This window comes from Pantherophis guttatus, chromosome 4 (assembly GCF_059756535.1).
Source record: "Pantherophis guttatus breed Tessera chromosome 4, ASM5975653v1, whole genome shotgun sequence".
Classification (NCBI taxonomy): Eukaryota; Metazoa; Chordata; class Lepidosauria; order Squamata; family Colubridae; genus Pantherophis; species Pantherophis guttatus.
In genome coordinates this window covers 98,114,191-98,132,285 of record NC_142066.1, presented here as the reverse complement: position 1 = coordinate 98,132,285, position 18,095 = coordinate 98,114,191, and the positions used below count along the sequence as shown (strand labels likewise).

At 38.1% G+C, this 18,095-nt stretch overlaps 1 protein-coding gene across 8 annotated transcripts in view; it reads right to left on the bottom strand.

Moving 5' to 3' along the window:
• The window catches only part of TOPBP1 (DNA topoisomerase II binding protein 1), a 99,840-nt gene extending 82,105 nt beyond the window's left edge, over positions 1-17,735 (bottom strand). For 3 of the 8 annotated variants that reach the window (XM_060683702.2, XM_087892511.1, XM_087892514.1), the window contains exons 1-7: positions 17,499-17,735; positions 8,401-8,488; positions 6,884-7,018; positions 6,248-6,391; positions 4,161-4,342; positions 3,106-3,299; positions 710-889 (exon numbers count right to left, since the gene is read on the bottom strand). In XM_060683702.2, coding sequence (XP_060539685.2) covers positions 710-889; positions 3,106-3,299; positions 4,161-4,342; positions 6,248-6,391; positions 6,884-7,018; positions 8,401-8,481 — 916 coding nt within the window. In that variant the 5' untranslated portion in view covers positions 8,482-8,488; positions 17,499-17,735. Of the gene's footprint in view, positions 1-709; positions 890-3,105; positions 3,300-4,160; positions 4,343-6,247; positions 6,392-6,883; positions 7,019-8,400; positions 8,489-12,736; positions 12,892-13,021; positions 13,193-17,498 lie in introns of all 8 variants that reach the window. The other 5 variants (XM_087892510.1, XM_087892513.1, XM_087892508.1 and 2 more) reach the window with 3 other exon arrangements.
• Between the last annotated feature and the right edge of the window lie 360 nt (positions 17,736-18,095).

Genomic DNA, 18,095 nt, shown 5'->3' with positions numbered 1-18,095 from the left:
ATAATTATTTTTACAATTATTTTTAAAGCAAAACTATCATACTCAGCACTCATCAAGGAGGACTGAACATGCTCAGTAGCCATAGAAAGCTGCAGCTTGGGAGAAGAGCTGAAAAGTGGTCAGAATATTTTCTTAAGGGGATGGCTATAAAGGAGAAGTTGATATATAATACAGGTAATTGATTTATGATCACAATTAAGACCATAATTTTTGTTGTTAAGCAAAGCAGTTTTTAAGTGAATCCCACCCAATTTTATGATCTTTTTTTGCCATGGTTATTAAGTGGATCACTTGCAGTTGTTAAGCAAATCTGGCTTTGCTGTTGACTTTGCTTGTCGGAAAGTCACAAAAGGCAATCACACGATCCCAGGACACTGCAACTGACGTAAATACATACCAAGTACCTGAAATTTGATCACATGTGCAGATACTGAGATATTTATATGTCAAAAACTACCTGTATTTTGTTATAAGACTCATTTCTTCTACTTAAAAATATAACAAAAATAATCTGAGGAGAGCATCCCAAAGTAAACAGTCACAATAGAATTCAGGCCTTCAAAATATTTATGGGCCAGTACATTCCTAAAAACAAACAAATGAATAAATAAATAAATAATAAAAGTAAATTATGCAATCTTAAATCAGTTAATAATTATACAAGTAATCTAGATAATATAGGAAATCTGTCCCTTTATGTATTACTTACTGTCTGGCTTGCTAGCTTGACTCGTAGGAGTTGAAGTGCTTGGTGCACTATTTTGCTTTGTGCTAGGAACTATCAAATACATTGATTCATCCTGGCAAAATCTCTTTTCAATGCTGTCAAAAAACCACTGCATGGATATACAATGAACATTCCACCTTTTTGCACATTCGTATTTCTGGCCTTTCCCAAGAAGAGACAAAATCATAATAAATAATACCGTTTCAATTCTTCTGAAGCCTGTAAACTGCATGAGCATAAATGTACAAAGCAAGCTTTGTAGACATTTTCTAGACATTTTCTTAAATAAATATACTAAATCTTTTTGCTCCAATTTATTCTGTAACTATCTACAGAACAACACTGTAGCAGGCAGTTTGGAATAAAGAAAGACTCCTTACTCTAAAACTACCAACTGTACTTATTAGCTAAAATGCTACAGACCTTATTCTATATACTTTTAAAAATCAACTTGAGACTGCACTCACAAACTTATTTTTTAGACTACATTGAAACATAAAGTGCTTACATTTTCCTTATAAAAATGATCCCTTAGCTATACATTGACCCAATACAATATAGCTATGTGTGAACCTTTTTGCATATGCAATTATGTATAATTAGGTCATCACAATGGTAATACATTACTAACAAAAAGAGACTTTATACTGCAACATCAGTGGCTGGCTAATGCTATATATCGTTAGTAGAGAATGCCTCTCTATTAAGCCCTTTGTGCTGCATCAATAAAATGTCATGAGATAACAGCCAATGAGGCTCAAAGTTATTTTCTGTCTGGTTTTACATTTTATATACCTAAACTCAAAAATTCAAACATGTCCATGAAATCACCCTTACAATTAATTTAATTCAGTAAGTAGAAAAAATATGGGATTGGATCCACAAATTACTGATAGGAAAATCACCTGTGTGAATTTGCTCTCTGAACACTTTCAGCAACATAAAGGGAAATTTTCTATTTGTATGTATAAATCTTGCTCCCTTCCTTCCCCTCATTAAGGAAAGTTTCCAACCATTCAAAATAGATTTTTAAGTTGCAGATGAAAAGACTTTTTCCATTTGCCAAATGTGAGGTCTGGATGCAAGGTCAGACAGCTTTGACTTTTTAGGTTACAGTATTAATTTGCTGATTAGCATATTCAGATCAATATGATTTGCTAAATAAACATAAAAAAATCAGGTACCATAGCCTATCATTTCAATTTTGCAGGCTGTTATTCAAAATTGCCACTGTTCTTATACAAAGAACCTGCACTATAAAAAAAACTCTGGAGAAGAAATGTCAATAACTACTTTTTTCAATAGCCTAATGTGCAGCCTTATCTCAAGAGGAAAACTTAACTTTTTTTTTTCTATCTAGACTAAGTTAACTACAATGTATTCATCCTTTAAAGTTTTCCTTTAAAAATGATTCAGAAATTTAAGCCTGTATAGAAAACAATCACTATTCTTGAGAATTGTAATCAGATACACTGCTCACTGGTGTTTTCAGATTTGATTTAAAATGCTGGCGGCAACTTTTAAAGTTCTGAGCACTTTTAGCTTGAGTTACCTAAAACATCTATTCCATCATAATACTTGCAAGCCTTCCTTACAATTAATGAGATACTTATTACAATCAGTGACCAGCCTCCATATGTGTTACCTATAATACAAATAGGCATAAAGAATAGGACTTTGTTAGATATAGTCTGCCATTCTTATACAGTGCATCTGCCACATCTCTTCATTACAGCTTCCAAGAAAATTGTAAAGAGAGTTAGGGTTAGGATTTACCCCTTTATATTGGTCTATAATTGTGTTTAGCACTGTACCTGACTATTCCATGTATGAAGCCTTCTGGTTAAGTATTTTATCATTGCTTTTATTATTATTTTTAACCTTGTGTTTATGTATTATGCTTCCAAATTGTATTGCATGATTTGGAGGGATTTATTCTAAAAGAATATATGAAATATATTTTAAAATAAATCTAGTTTTGTTATAGACACTTTCTCTTTCCCTAAATATCAAAATCCTTTTACTAAATGCAGAGAAAATGGGCAGAAGGTCACATGAAATTCAGAAGTGTAACCTTAACATAAAGACAGTGGAGAAAAATTAAAATTATATTTGAGGAATTCTAAATTAAGTTTAAAATATTTTTATTTTCATTGCCATAAAAAACTGTATATTGTCAGTTGAAGTATTACACAAAAATATCACTAACATAATAATATTGTTTGCAGCAAATCCATCAGAAAATAATATGAGGATACATTCTATGTTCGAAATTTAAGCCTAGTACAAAGTGAAATCCGATTTTCAATCTGCAAATATTTACACAAATACTCCTCTTGAACTCAACCTAAACAGAAATTCAAAGATTTGCTTTTTACCTTTTGTTTCTTGAACAATAAGATGGGTACATTCATTCATCTTCAGTTGCCCTGTATATTTACCACCATTCTCAGTGGTGAGACGCTGGACTTCTTGTCTATCCATGCTGCTTAAACCAGTTACGCAGATTGTACAGCCAAGAAATGGAGGACACAGAAACTCTCCCATATTTACATCTGTGTATCTAGTGATCCTTTTGAAAACAAGAATAATTATATCACTTGATCATTCTTTGGAAAATCAGTGGTGAATGCAGACTTATATGAGTACACAATGATGTTAATGCATCTAATTCAGAGGTGTGCTACTCTGATTTTAACTGAAGTGGGGGGGTTTTGGAGCCACAGTCCAAAAGTTACATAAGGCTAGGACCAGGAATAAGCTTGATATAAATTAAATTGACAGCCAATTTGGTGCTGTGATTGAGGCCTCAAATTACAACCTGAGAGCCTTTGAATTTAGTCCTGCCTTAGGCATAAAGACACCTGAGTGACTTTGGGCCGGTTATTTTCTCTCATCCTTAGGAAGAAGGCATGAACAAACCACTTCCAAAAGCATTGCTAAATGTTGCAGGGGCTTAACTACTTGCAACTGGCTGAACAAGGCTGTCTCAAGGCACACAGAAAAAAATATATAATTACATTACAGTTAATACAATTATTCCATACATATATAATTGTCCCTTCTGTCTCATTAAAAATAAGAATTTGTTGGGAATTTTTGGAGTGACACTGGAGCTTGCACTCAAACATATGTTTGGTCTGGCTTGAGATGTGCTTATTCTAATGGGTTTATTCAAAATTTGATTAAATTTTGATCCAGGACAATAAGAATTCTATATAAATAACTGAAAAGAACCAATTTGGTTGTATAAATGTGGATGTTAAGGATATCATTCTTACATTTTTATATTTTCCCCATCAACAGGTTTTTTTCTTTGTAGAATTTCTCATTAAAGCATGAACCTTTTGCAACAAGAATGTTAATTCTTTGTTAAGAAATATTGCAGGTCAGAATTGTTCAGGTAATCCAAATGCATAGACAATTATCTTACCTGCGCTGTGATTTATCCCATAGTGTTTTTACCCAAGTGGGAAGCAAAATGGGTTTTTTTAAATTAGCAGCAACTAAGTATTTCTTGCTTCCAACTTCTCCAGCTATAAGGTGGGTTACTAACACATTAAGATCTCTGTATACACGACCACCCATCAACTGTACATATTCATGGACTTCCTCCTATAGAAAAAAACTCACTAGTAGATAAAAGTACGAATCAAATAATATGTAGTTATTTTAAATATAAACAATGCCACATTTTAATAATTTTCATAGAAGTGTAAATAAATCAACAAAGAGTGTTCTATTGCCCATTTATATTTACACTGATAAATTTGAGAAGATTCAGAAAAGTTGTAAAACTTCAGAAGATTATATAAACAGTAAAAGAACTTGCTGAGAATAAGTAATTTAGGACTGAGAAGAAAAAATATCTTGAAATATTTGAAATATCACTTAAAAATGACCCTGCTCTTGCCAAAGCAAGAATAAATGCTTTTAACCAAACATGTTATACCTTAACGATATTAAGGCAATTTATTTCTAAAACAACTTACATGTAAAAGTAGGATTGAAGAGTTTTTAAAGTTACTAAACATCTGTTGAAGGTATTTTGGGTAAAATAATAAAGAAATCTGATCCCTTTTATTTTGAATTGTATGCTTCTGTACCTATTCTATCATTTACTGTATTTTTCGCACTAAAGATGCTCTGCACTCTGTTCCCGCCTGGACTATTGTAACGCTCTATACATGGGGCTCCCCTTGAGGAGCACCGGAGGCTCCAACTGGCGCAGAGTGCGGCCGCGCGGGTGGTAATGGGAGTGACATGGCGTTCCCATGTAATACCTCTCCTGCGCGAGCTGCACTGGCTCCCGGTGGTCTTCTGGGTGCGCTTCAAGGTTTTGGTTACCACCTTTAGAGCGCTCCATGGTTTAGGACCTGGTTACTTACGGGACCGCCTACTACCACCAATAGCCTCCCACCGGCCGGTACGCTTTCATAGAGAGGGGCTCCTCCGGGTGCCGTCGGCCAAACAATGTTGACTGGCGGCCCCTAGGGGGAGAGCCTTCTCTGTGGGGGCACCTACTATCTGGAATGAGCTACCCCCGGAGATACGGAGGATCCCAGATCTGCGCACCTTCCGCCGCGCTCTCAAGACCTTTTTATTCCATCAGGCGGGCCTGGCCTAATCGTTTCCCTCTTTTTTAATTATGTAAATTTTAATCAGTTTTTAAATGATTTGGGTGTTTTAATTTGTCTGGGACAAATTGTCTAATTCGATTTTATTCTGTTTTTAAATTTTGTATTTATGTATTTTTACTGTTTTGGCTGTTCACTGCCCTGAGTCCTTCGGGAGTAGGGCGGTATATAAATCAAATAAAGAAGAAAGATAAAGATAAAGATACTACAAGACGCACCTAGCTTTTGGGGAGGAAAACAAAACAAAAAATCTGCCTCTGCCTCCCAGCAATTTGCCTCCTTGCAGCAAACAGTAAACATCCTGGTCAGCTTCAGCACAGCCTGATTTAGCATGAGCAATTGATTGGCGGTTGGCTCAGCCTCCCAGAATACCATTAGCTGTTCCAGGTTGCGAGGATCGCTGCATCGCCTATCGCTGTCTCCACGTGCCCGGTTTTCGGCCTCCGTGCATCCCATTTTTGAGCCAAAAACGGGATGTGCGGAGGCCAAAAACGGGGCGTGCGGAGGTGGCAATAGGCAGGGGCGATCCCTGCAGCCTGGAATAGCTGATCGGCAGTATTCCAGGAGGCAGATCCAACTGCCAATCAGCTCCTGCTAAATCAGGCTGTGCTGAAACTGTTTGCTGCAAGGAGGCAAATTGCTGGGAAGCAGAGGCCAAAGGGTGCGGGCTGGCAGGTGGGTGGGGCTTCGGCAACATTCGCTTTATAAGACAGACAGACATTTCCACCCACCGGGGGCGGGGGTGGGGGTGGAGTGCGTCTTATAGACTGAAAAATATGGTAATTGATAATTAACATGGCTAGAAGCCAAATATAATTTTATAAACATTAAGAAGATAAACCTCATCTCTGAATCTGAATTCCCTATTTATGTAATATTTTACCCTTGTTTCCTTTGGAAGACTTGTACAAGATATTGTTACATCAGCCATTGTCATATTAAATACTGGATGGTCAGCCTTTGGAACGCATCGTTGATTCTGCATACAGTAGATAACTACCTGTGGCCCCACTATCCTACAACCAAGCTGAAAAAGATAAAGCAAAAAAATTAATAGGGCTCTTTTTTCACAAAACAATTTCCCAGCCACTTACATTATCTAAAACAATATCCATGCAAATAACCTGACAATTTTTGAAAAGATCAATAAATTCTAAGTCATCTTTTTCTCTCAAACTACATACACATTCTTAAAGAAATATGGTGGAAGGAAAAATTGGCACTAAAAAATTAACCCATACTACATCATCATTTATTAGTAATTTTTTAAATAGCCAAATACAGAAATGGAATCAACAAGATTCAGTATATTGTCATTCATCTGATTATGTGTCATCAATTTTGTCTCCCAGTGATGACACAGTGTTTATATCTCTACTGATTTTATTATTTATTTTATTAATTCAATTTGTATGCCGCCCCTCTCCGAAGACTCAGGGCGGCTCCATTTTTTATACAATTTTCAAAGGTACACTTTACCAAGATATGACAAAGAATAATAATATAAAAAAATGCAAACCTTTTGAAGATGATAAAAAACAATGCCACTAAACTGATCACATATATAAAGGGATTTGTCATTCTCTTGTATTCTAAGTGCAGCTTCCTTATCAAGAATCTGAAGACATTCTTCTGACTGAAATTCTTTGATGGACTGCAAAATACACAAGCAGTAAATAACTCAATACAGAAAACATTCCGTTTACTTCCAAACTGTTTTCTCAAAAGCACTGCTATTCAATTTCTAGCAGCTCAAGAGCCAAACTGGATTTGTGCAGCATGGTAAACATGAACATTTTTCATTTTATTTTATTTCTATCCCTTTATTATTTTTACAAATGATTCAAGGCTGTGCACATATCTAACACACCTTCCTCCACCTATTTTCTCCACAACAACAATCTTGTGAGGTGAGTTGGGCTGAAAATGAGTGATTGGTTCAAGGTTACCCAGCTGGCTTTCATGGGCAAGGCGAGAATTGAACTAATGGTCTCTTGCTTTTTAGCCTGATGCCTTAATCACTAGATCAAACTAGACCCGTGATGGCGAACCTATGGCAGAGCCCTCCCTGCTGGCAAGCATGCCGTTGCCCCAGGTCAGAACTCTGTGGCGTTTCTTTCCTGAACTTCTGTTTCCCTGCAAATGACAAAACAGAAACTTACGAAAGAAAAAGATCTTACCTCTTGCCGCGATGCCCAGCCTCCCACCAGCCAGCTGGTCTTTGGGTCTTTGCTGCGCATGCCCGCACATGCGTGTGCATGTTAGTGCACTCATGCACACTTTTCAGTTTGGGCATGCCCACGTACGCAGTTTGGGCACTCGGTGTCTAAAAGGTTCGCCATTACTGAATTAGACCAACCAAGCTTTAATGTTATTACTATAAAAATTAACTTTAAATGTTGTTTTATGTTGAGGGAAGTAGAAAAATTGTTTTCAAAGAATACAGTTTTTAATAGGAAACATGTCAGTGAAATATTTTTCCTATACTGTGAAAAATGCTGCAGGCTTTTGCAGTAAGTTGAAACTGGTATTTCTAAGGCTTTCTCAATAAAGATAAATGCATTTTAGTCGTTGCTGAGAACATTGATCATGTTCATAATTATCTGTCCCCAAGTTACCGCCTTATGGTTTGCTTTTACGAAAAGAAAGAATTGTACAAAAAGCTTTTCTTTCATTGACATTGGCTGAGTAGAGCAAGAATTCACTGTATCCAAACTTTCAAGAACATTCAGGCATATAACTTTATTTAACAAATGATATTTAAAACTAAAGACAATCACTTTATACTTGTTCATGCAAAATTGCTATTTTATATTTTAGTATACAAATCTCAATTGATTCAATTCAGTTGTACTTAGGATAGACCCACTGAAATCAATGGGACAAAGATAGTCATAACTAGGTATCAAAATTCTTCCTGTCTAGTTATTATGAAGGAACAGAGAGAGATGTAACAGGAAATTCCTGCTATAAAAAACATATTTAGTGACTACAACTAATTTACAAGATGGTTTTAAACACATTAAATAAGCATACCTCAAGAGCTTGAAGAAAACACTCTGAACTTTCCAGAGTTTTTACAAACTTCACAAAATATGGCTCCTTGCTATCTTTCATTATTTAACTAATAAACAAAAAAAGAAAAGTCAACAACAAAAACCAGATCAATAGAACAATCATCTGTAAAGAGTTATATCCTAGGAACATTTTAGGTGGTTTGACTGTCAATATTTTTATAAATCAAGTAATAGTCAATAATATTAAAAACACATTTAATTTGTTGTAATACAGGTAATCTTCGATTTACTTCATTTAGTGATTGTTGAAAGTTACAATGGCATTGAAAAAAGTGGCTTATGATAGTTTTTCACACTTACAAATGTAGCACCATACCCATGGTCAAAATTCAGATGCTTAGCAACTGACTCATATTTATGATGGTTGCAGTGTCCTGGGAATCAAATGATCACTTTTTGTGATCTTCTAATAAGCAAAGTCAATGGGGAAGCCAGATTCACTTAACAATCCTGTTACTAATTTTAACTGCAAGGATTCACTTAATAATTGTGGCAAGAAAAGTCGTAAAGTGAGGCAAAATTCACTTAATAACTGTCTCATTTAGCAACAGAAATTTTGGGTTCAATTGTGGTCATAAGCCAAGGACTACTTGTACAGACAAAAATCACCAATCCTATCAGTGATGACTAATCCTATCCTCTAAAGCAGTGGCCCCCAACCTTTTTGGCACCAGGGACCAGTTCTGTGGATAGAGGTTTTTCCACGGATTGGAGGGGGCGTGGTTTTGTCTGCTGCTTGAATCTCATGGATGGAGTTTCATTTGTTTGCACAGTCCGGTTTCTTGACATTCCGTGGCCTGGTGCCAGTCCATGGACCAGGGGTTGGGGACCCCTGCTCTAAAAACCATTTAGACCAGGGGTGTCAAAGTCAATTTTACTGAGGACCGCATCAGGGTTGTGTTTGACCTCAGGGGCACAGGGTGGCCGTGGCCACCTAGATGTCACTCGTGTCAGGAGCACCTGTGGAGGCCCTAGCACTCTGCCAGCAAAAACAGCCTCCCAAGCTCTGGTTTTGGCTGCGACAACCTCCTGCAGCCCTCTGCCAGTGAAAATGGAGCTCGGGAGGATCCACGTGCACCCTTCCCAAGCTCCATTTTTGCTGGCAAAGGCACCAGTCCTTTGCTGTTTCCAGAGCGGCCCCGCGGGAAAGATCTAAGCACCCCGCGGGCCGGATCCAGCCCCCAGGCCTTGAGTTTGACACTCGATTTAGACTGATGTGAACTATCTGTAAAATAATTATTACTTGGGTAACTTAGAAACAATTTCTCAAACCAACCTACAGAGTTGCTGTAGGAACAAATACAAGAAGAGAGCACTACAAATGGGACCTTAATTTTCTATATTAAAGGTGGATAGAAATCTAATAAAAAAAATAAATGGCTCTTTTTCTACTTCTTGTGCTATATTCCTTTTTGCCAATACAGGAAATCTAAAAGCCTAGATCAGCGGTTCTCAACCTGAGGGTCGCGACCCCTTTGGGGGTCGAACGGCCATTTCACGGGGTCGCCAAAGCCCTCTCTCACCCCCCCCCGCCTTCACTCACCCTCACTCTCTGCTCTGTTGGATCGCTGGCCGTTCGCTTACCCCACCCACTCCCAATCTATTGCTGCCTCCCGAGTCCCAGCTGATGCCTAGAGGAAAAAAACGGTTTAAATTCTTGCCGCGGGGCTTCAAAGGGCCGCCCTACAGCTGATCAGTGTTAAAAGAAAACAAATGAGTAGATCGGTGCCTGCAAATATAAATGAGTAGACTCAGTGGTGGGATTCTACTTTGGTAGAACTGGTTGTTAAGTAGTTAAGCCAGTGGTTGCCAAAGTGGGCGGTACCGCCACCTGGGGGGCGGTGGGATGCCTTAGGGGGGCGGTAAGCAGCAAGGGGGGCGGCAGAGGGACGCTAGAGGCAAAGGGGGGCGACAGGGGGGCTAAGTGGCAAGGAGGGTGGCCCCCCCTTTGACCTGTGCCTCACAGCACTTACCTCCTTGCAAGCAAACAGCAAAAAAAAACCAGCCTCTTTCAACTTCAAGATAGGTTAATTAGCATGATTAGATTGGCTCGTTTGCAAGCTCTTGTTTTGCAAGCTCTTTGCTTGCTGCAAAGAGTGCTGGAGCAGATTTTTTTTTCCCCTAGCTAAGAGGAAACTGAAAGTAAAGTAGGCTCTGCTGCAACATGACAAAATGAGGCAGGGAGAGAGATTTCTTTTTCTTTTTCTTTCTCCTCACCAAAAAAGGTAGGTGCAAACAATGGGAAATTTAGGGCAAAAGAGGAGAGTTCAAGATTTTAAAACACAAAAGAAAAAAAGCTCTATTTAACTAGGGAATTATAATAATTGAGATACTATTAATTGTATATTGTATTGAAAGCAGAAATGGTTAAGTTGTGGTTTGGAGGAATATATGGGGGAAATTATTTAGTTTATTATTATTGGTAAATATAATTAATTGGATTGCATGGAAATAATTGGAATATTCATCTTCATATTGATTAATATACAAAAAAGATAGTTATATAACTAATTGATCTATATTAAAATGTTGAATTTGTATTAAACAACTGTATTACATAATTAACCAATGTGAGGATGGATATAAAAATAGATGACAATGGGAAGGGGTATAATATAGAATAGAAGGGAAAAATTGAATTTCATTAAGATTAGAGATGAGGATGAAGGGTAATATTGGTTTTTTTTAAAAAAATAGATGAGGAATAAATATGGCAAAAAGGAAATATAGAAATTGTAAATTTAATTGAAATGACTAAACACTGTTTAAATTTGTGAACCGGCCAAATTCTCTGTTCAAAGAAAATGCATTGTATGTTTGAATGTGTTTCTAACTATTGTTATTTATTCATATTTGTTCTTTTTTATTCTTTAAAGTTTAACAATTCATTCTTTATCTTAATATCTTTATATTTCTTTGGGGTTGGCTTTCTTCCCTTTCATATTTTTTATTGTACAGCAATCTTTCTCCTCAAACCTACCACCTCTCTCTTTTCTTTCCTTTCCCCCCTCTTCTTCTCCTCCCTACTTCCTCTTCCTTTCTCCTTCTCCTCCTCTTTTCCTCCCTCTCTTACCCTCACTCCTACTCTAGTTTCCCTTCCCTTCCTTCAACCCTCTCTATTGCTGTATCCTTTTATGCATATGGACTACTCCGAGGGCTGAAAAAGTTATTTTTGACTGGTCCTTGCACTTTTGACCAGTTGTCGAATTTATGACTATCCTCACATTTTACGTTTTTTGCCCTATCTTATCACCATGGTGAAAAGAAGCAGTTGTGAAATGAGTAACATGGTTGTTAAGAATGCTGCACGGGCATAAATGTGAGGATGGTCATAAGTGTGAGGATCAGTCAAAAGTGCGAGGACCTGTCAGAAATGACTTTTTTCAGCCCTCTGAGTAGTCCCTATACACATAGCCATGGCCACCCGGTCACATGACCAGCTAGCCACGCCCACCCAGTCACATGACCTCCAAGCCACGCCCACAGAACCGGTAGTAAAAGAAATTAGAACCCACCCCTGGTTGGGGGTCACCACAACATGAGGAACTGTATTAAAGGGTCACGGCATTAGGAAGGTTGAGAACCACTGGCCTAGATCTTCTCTAAAGAGCTACAGCAGACACAATTACATTTGATAAAATCTTAAGGGAAATATCTAATTATAAAACAACATTATAGCATCCTTTTTTTATATGGGTAGATGTTTAATGCTCCCTAAGTGTAAAATCATTCAGAGTACAGAAGGAAATGGAAAATAAAGGTTTTTTTGCAAATCATTGTAATCTGGCTCAAGGCTTCTCAAACTTTCCAATACTGTATCAATCCTCCCCCTCCCCAATTAAATAATGGAAATAAACAAACAAAAAAAACCCCTGCAATGACTGGCAGAGAATTTTTGACATCCCTGCAGGTTTATACATTTTTAAAAACTTGCTGAGTTTTGTGCGGCTGATGCAGGACCTTTTCTTCTGTAAATTATGCAAAATATTGGAAAGAGAGATGATGTAATAATGCAGTAGCATGGATTTAAGATTGATATTTTGCAACTGTTGTAGGTGTAAAACCATCTCAGAAATGAAAGAAGTCTTAGAAAGAGAAATCGGATTAGACAGGTTCCTTCTCACTCCTCAAACGTTCTGAGCAACTCGTTTTTCTCTCATCGCTGCTCTAATTTGGGACCTTCCAGATGTGTGGACCTACACACACACACATATCCCAACCTTCCCACTTAGCAGGTGACCTGCTGAAAATTCATGAATGCTTGGGGTGACGATGGAAGATGTAGTTTCACACACCTGAAAGGCTCTGGGTCAAATAAAGTCGCTTCAAGCGCTTTAGGACCCAAGACAGATCGCGATTTCACTTGGGTCAAACCTATCCCTAATCTTGGATTGGGCGACGATTCTGCATTCTCCCGCCCATAACCTCAGAAACTGCAGTAGAAACCGATCTACAGAGAAGGAGGAGACGGAAAAGAACAGGAAATTTAGAGAGGAAGACAGAAGCGGTGTGAGACAAAAATTCTTACGCCTCTTCCCCCTTGCCGCCCCCCTCCCTCGCTTCGGCCTTCAGTCAGTTACCTTTCTCGTACTCTTTCCAAGAACTCCAATCTTCCGCAAGCTGGCGGGAAAGACCAGGATGCCAAACCACGCATGCGCGAAAAGCTACTCAACCTCTCGCCATTCTTGATTACGCATAGTCATGTGACTAAGAATTAAGCCGAAGATGCGACAGAAATGGGTGGAGAAGAGCTGCAAAAAAAAAAAAAAGCTTCCGGGAGTTTGTGGCTCCTTTAAGCGTTACGAGGCGGGAATTACTTTATGCGATTTAAGCAAGATTTCCAGTGAGTTTTTATAATGAGTTTGTTTTTATGAAATATTCGTTAAAGGGCAGTGTGCAGTGTGCAAGAAAGCAATCATACCTACAGCTAAGGAAACAGTACTTTCCCATCGTATTCGGGGGATATATAAACCTAAAGAGCCCTGATGAATTAACTGCAAAAAACTGGACAAGCATTGGACGGTGTATTCAAACTTTGGGTGATTTAGTGCAACGTGCATTAATTGGAATTGGCAAACTCAAAAGCGTTTGCCATTTTAAAGTTATACTTTGGTTAGAGAATCGATTGGAGATCTTCTCTATTTTATTTTAATTGTAGCCTGAAAAAATTGTAGCATCCTGAATCTATTACCTGTCACGCCTGGCCTCAACGTATCTATAATTCTGTAAAAATGTTCACCTTTTTTCGACTTCATTATCTGCATCTACCTACTATAGATGTACTTTCATGGACCACCAAAAGGAGGAAATGGCTCACATGCTTTGCCCAAGAGTGTGATAGGCAGGTCACAAAACAGGCTATTGAGGGGCTGCCACAAAGAATGGGAGGCAATGTATTTTCCAAAGAAGCAGAAAGCAAAACAAGAAGCAATGGATGGAAACTGAACAAAGAGAAAAGCAACCTAAAACTAAGGAAAAACTTCCTGACAGTGAGAACAATTAACCAGTGGAACTACTTGTCTCCAGACGTTCTGGGTCAGTGGTGAAATTCAGCCAGTAGCGGCAGGAGGCTCCGCCCACCTGCCCGAACATCATCACATCCCGTTTTTTACCCTCTGCGTGGAGGAGGTGTACACAAGTGCGCATGTGCTCACATTTGCGAACCGGTAGCAAAGGTAAGTGAATACCCCTGTTCTGGGTGTTCGATCACTGGAAGTTTTTAAGAAAAGACTGGACAGCCAATTTCTCTGAAATGGTATAAGGTCCCCCCCCCCCAAGTCCCTTCTGAGTGTTATTCTGTTATTCTGACACCTTTCCCAGGCCCTCCACTCAGATTTTGGCATCCTCAGTTTTCCTGCCTGAGCAGGTGGTTGGACTCAAAGACCTCAGAAGTCTCTTTCTTGTGAACTTAAATCTATGCAAGAATTAGAAGTACAAGGTATAAAGATGAACTGATATTCTTATTTGCAAATACAGTCTATACACGATAAAGATTATAAAACAGAAGGTTTTTATAACAATTTGATTAGTTTAGATAAAATTTTAACAGGTACTGATGAAAACATAATTTAAAAACTATATGGATATTTATTAGAGGTTAAATTGGAAGATAAACAAGTTAAAGAAACAATGATTGCTTGGGGGGAAAATTATGGACATGGAAGTGACTTAGAGAAATGGCAAAAATTGTGGTCACAAAATTATAAAATGACAATGTCAACTGCATATAAAGAAAATTTGTATAAGATGTTTTACAGGTGGCATTTACCCTTGACAAGAATACCCAGAATGTTCAAGAATAAATCTGAAAAATGTTGGAAATGTCATCAGATACCGGGGTCATATTACCATATGTGGTGGACGTGTGTAAAAGCTAAAAGATACTGGACTAAAATCCACACACAGGTGGAAAAAATGACACAAAAGCATATAGACTATAAACCAGAGATTTTTTTATTGGGGATAGTACCTGAAATATACAATAGAGAATTGGGATATTTGATTGTGAATGTATTAACAGCGGCTAGAATTGTGTTTGCTAAAAATTGGAAAAATGAGAAAATCCCAACGCAAGAAGTTATTAAGAAAATAATGGAATGTGCTGAAATGAGTAAATTGACATTTGAAATTAAAAAACAAAAAGATAAACAATATTATAAGATATGGGACTTATTTTACCAATGGTTGGATAAAAAAATATGGAAATGAAATATGATCTTTCTAATACAAGTAATGTAGAATTATATAAAATATGATATAAAGATGTACTATTGATGGAGCGATTTAAGAGGATGATATGAATGGTATAATATAAATTAACTCAATTTTAGAATATCTGGTATGAAACGAGGGAAGAAGCAGCCATAGTTAAATATATGATTAATCAGGATAATAAATGTATGGATATACATGAATAAGGTGAAGACACACAAAAGACTTGTAACCAACCGACACACTGTTTGTATTTGTAATTGAAGATGGTTTTTTATTTGTTTGTTTTTTTATATTTGTTTAAAAAAATAAAATTTTCTCAAAAAGAAAAAGTCCCTTTCAGCTCTGTTCCATTATTCCTGAGGAAAATACACACACACACACACACACACACACACACACACACACAATTTAAGCAAATTCCCTTGTTTTGAAGACTTTAGAATAAGAAAGTACCTTGGAGCAGTGATGGGCTGCAAATTTTTTAACAACCAGTTCTGTGCTCTAATGACTGTCTAGGTGAGCGTGGCCAGGGGGCGTGACACACTCAGCCTTCGGGTGTGCTGAGTGGGCTTACATTGTCAAGGAACTGATGGCTTGCTGGGCACTACACTGGGGGCGTTACGCTGCCTGGAGCCGCCCAAAAACACGATGCTCTTTTTTTGCCTCCACATGCCCCATTTTTGGAATCAGGGAGGCAGCGGAGATCTCCAGGCAGCGGAGATCACGGCAACAATGTTTTCGGGTGACAGTGCCTTGCCTTATTCCCCCTGCACAGCGCCCACTTCTCCGAGTCCCGACCTCCGCGCTTCTCCAGGCCACTTCCGGAATCAGGCTCCGACCAAGGCAGCAAAGGCGCAGGGGGCTTGCCGGGAAACCCGGCACCCTGTTTACAAGCATCGAGGAGGACTCTGTTTACGAGCGTCCAGGAGGACTGAAGTGCTGTGTCTCTATAGGGTTTTGCTGCGAGAAAGCCAGGCTTTCAACGCCTATGGCTATAGGTAGGAAGACAGAGGCATCTCGAGAATAGAGCCTTCGGTGCCAAGTCCCTCTTCTGCCCCCATGAAAATCATCCCCCACCCCACTCCACTTAAATGCGCGTAGAGTGATAGGGTTTGTTTTAAATGGATAAAAAGGTCTGTGCTACTTGTTATCAAAATCCAAGTGGAAGTGAGAACCCCGCTGATCCTGATGCTGGTAGGCAGAGGCAAAATTCTTTTTTTCTTGTTTTCCTCCCCAAAAATTAAGGTGCGTCTTATAGTCCAGTGCATCTTATAGTCCAAAAAATACGGTAAATAGAAAATATATTAAACTTACTCTAAGATTAACATTTGCCTACATTATTTCCATAATCCCATATCTAATCATCAAAGCACAGATCAATTTTTAATTTCAGTTTCTCACAAAAAATCCAGTAATGATTCATATCACTTTACTATCTGTTAAGGAAACCACAACTGATACACTTGAAGCATTGTGAAATACAATCTGATCAGAAACAAGAAATTTGACAAGCCTAATGTACAATGCTTGATAGTAGCATTATAAAAAGACTTCCATTAAATGTTTAAACACTCGGAATGTTTAAATCTGGCAATCTTATGTCAAAAATGGCTAAAATGATATGAATACTTTTGAAACATTGAATTCTGTGCCATGGATTTCAAGAACTACAAGAAGAAAAAACTACATTAGTTGTGCAGTGAAGTCTCATTCTAACATTAGCAAAAGGTTTTTCACAGACTCTCAAGCAAATATAAAAACTTGCTGGATTTGTGATTATTCCCCCCTATATTGAAAGCTGTTCTACTAATGGAAGCAGCTATCTGTTAACACAGGTACCTTCTAAAATTTTAGCAAGTACCGTATATATTTTTTGGAAACAGTAATAGCTGTATTTTAAAGTCATTATACTAGCTTTTTACTGTGGCAATAAGACCACTTTAGAGACCACTGTGGGGTCTTTATATAGCTGTAGGGATTTTGCTCCCTTAGGAATTCTGTTGCCTTTTTTCTTGCTTCCTTTATGTTGTTCTAAATAGACAAATTATTAAGAAAAATCAGTTAAGGAGTAGAGCTTTAGAGGATGGTGAGAGAGGAACTACTCTGAAGAAACAGATTGATTCTCAATGAATATTCACTTTTATTAAAACAAAAATATACAATTTGCTACAAAAATCAAAGGATGGACATAAATGATTTGCAAATCAGGGACATTTTTAACATATAGTTCTTTTATATTTTTAAACATAATCATAATAGGTTACATTCATGCTAATTTAATTATCTTTACTTCCCACTGAAAATAATAGAAACGTTAATCATGCCATTTATTTTATTACTTACTTTTTGAAGATCTTACTTTTTTGAAGATCTCCAGAGGTTCAGAAGAGGCTGACCCACTGGCAGAGAAGCCAAAGTATTTTATTCAGATGATGGTGAAGGTGTAAGAATGTGAAATCTAAGGAAAACATTTTCACCAGCTTGAATAAAACACTCCAGCTGGGGCCATGTGGCCAGCAGGCCTAGGCCTAGAAGCAGCAGCTCCCTGCTTCAGGGATTGAGGCAGCAACAGCAGCAACCAATGAAAGGGGAGGTAGCTTCCTTTGTCTCATCAGGCTGAAATGCAAGGCCCTTGTTGATTGGCTGTCATGCCCCAATCTCTGAAGCTGCTCATTCGAACTAGCCAGTCAGCAGCAAGCAGGCCCAAACTAAGCCTGACCAGATTGGGTAAAACCTGCAGGCCCTCATGGCAGAGAAGCCAAAGACTTTTTATTCAGATGGGGAAAGCTGTTTTCATTACATCTCATGTTCTTACAGCTTCACCGCTTCTGAATAAAATACTTTGGCTTCTCTGCCACGTGGCTCAGCTTTTTCTGCAGCTCTTCAAAAAGTAAGTACAGTAAAGCCATGGGAATTGGGGTGGGGAGGGCAGATTGGGCC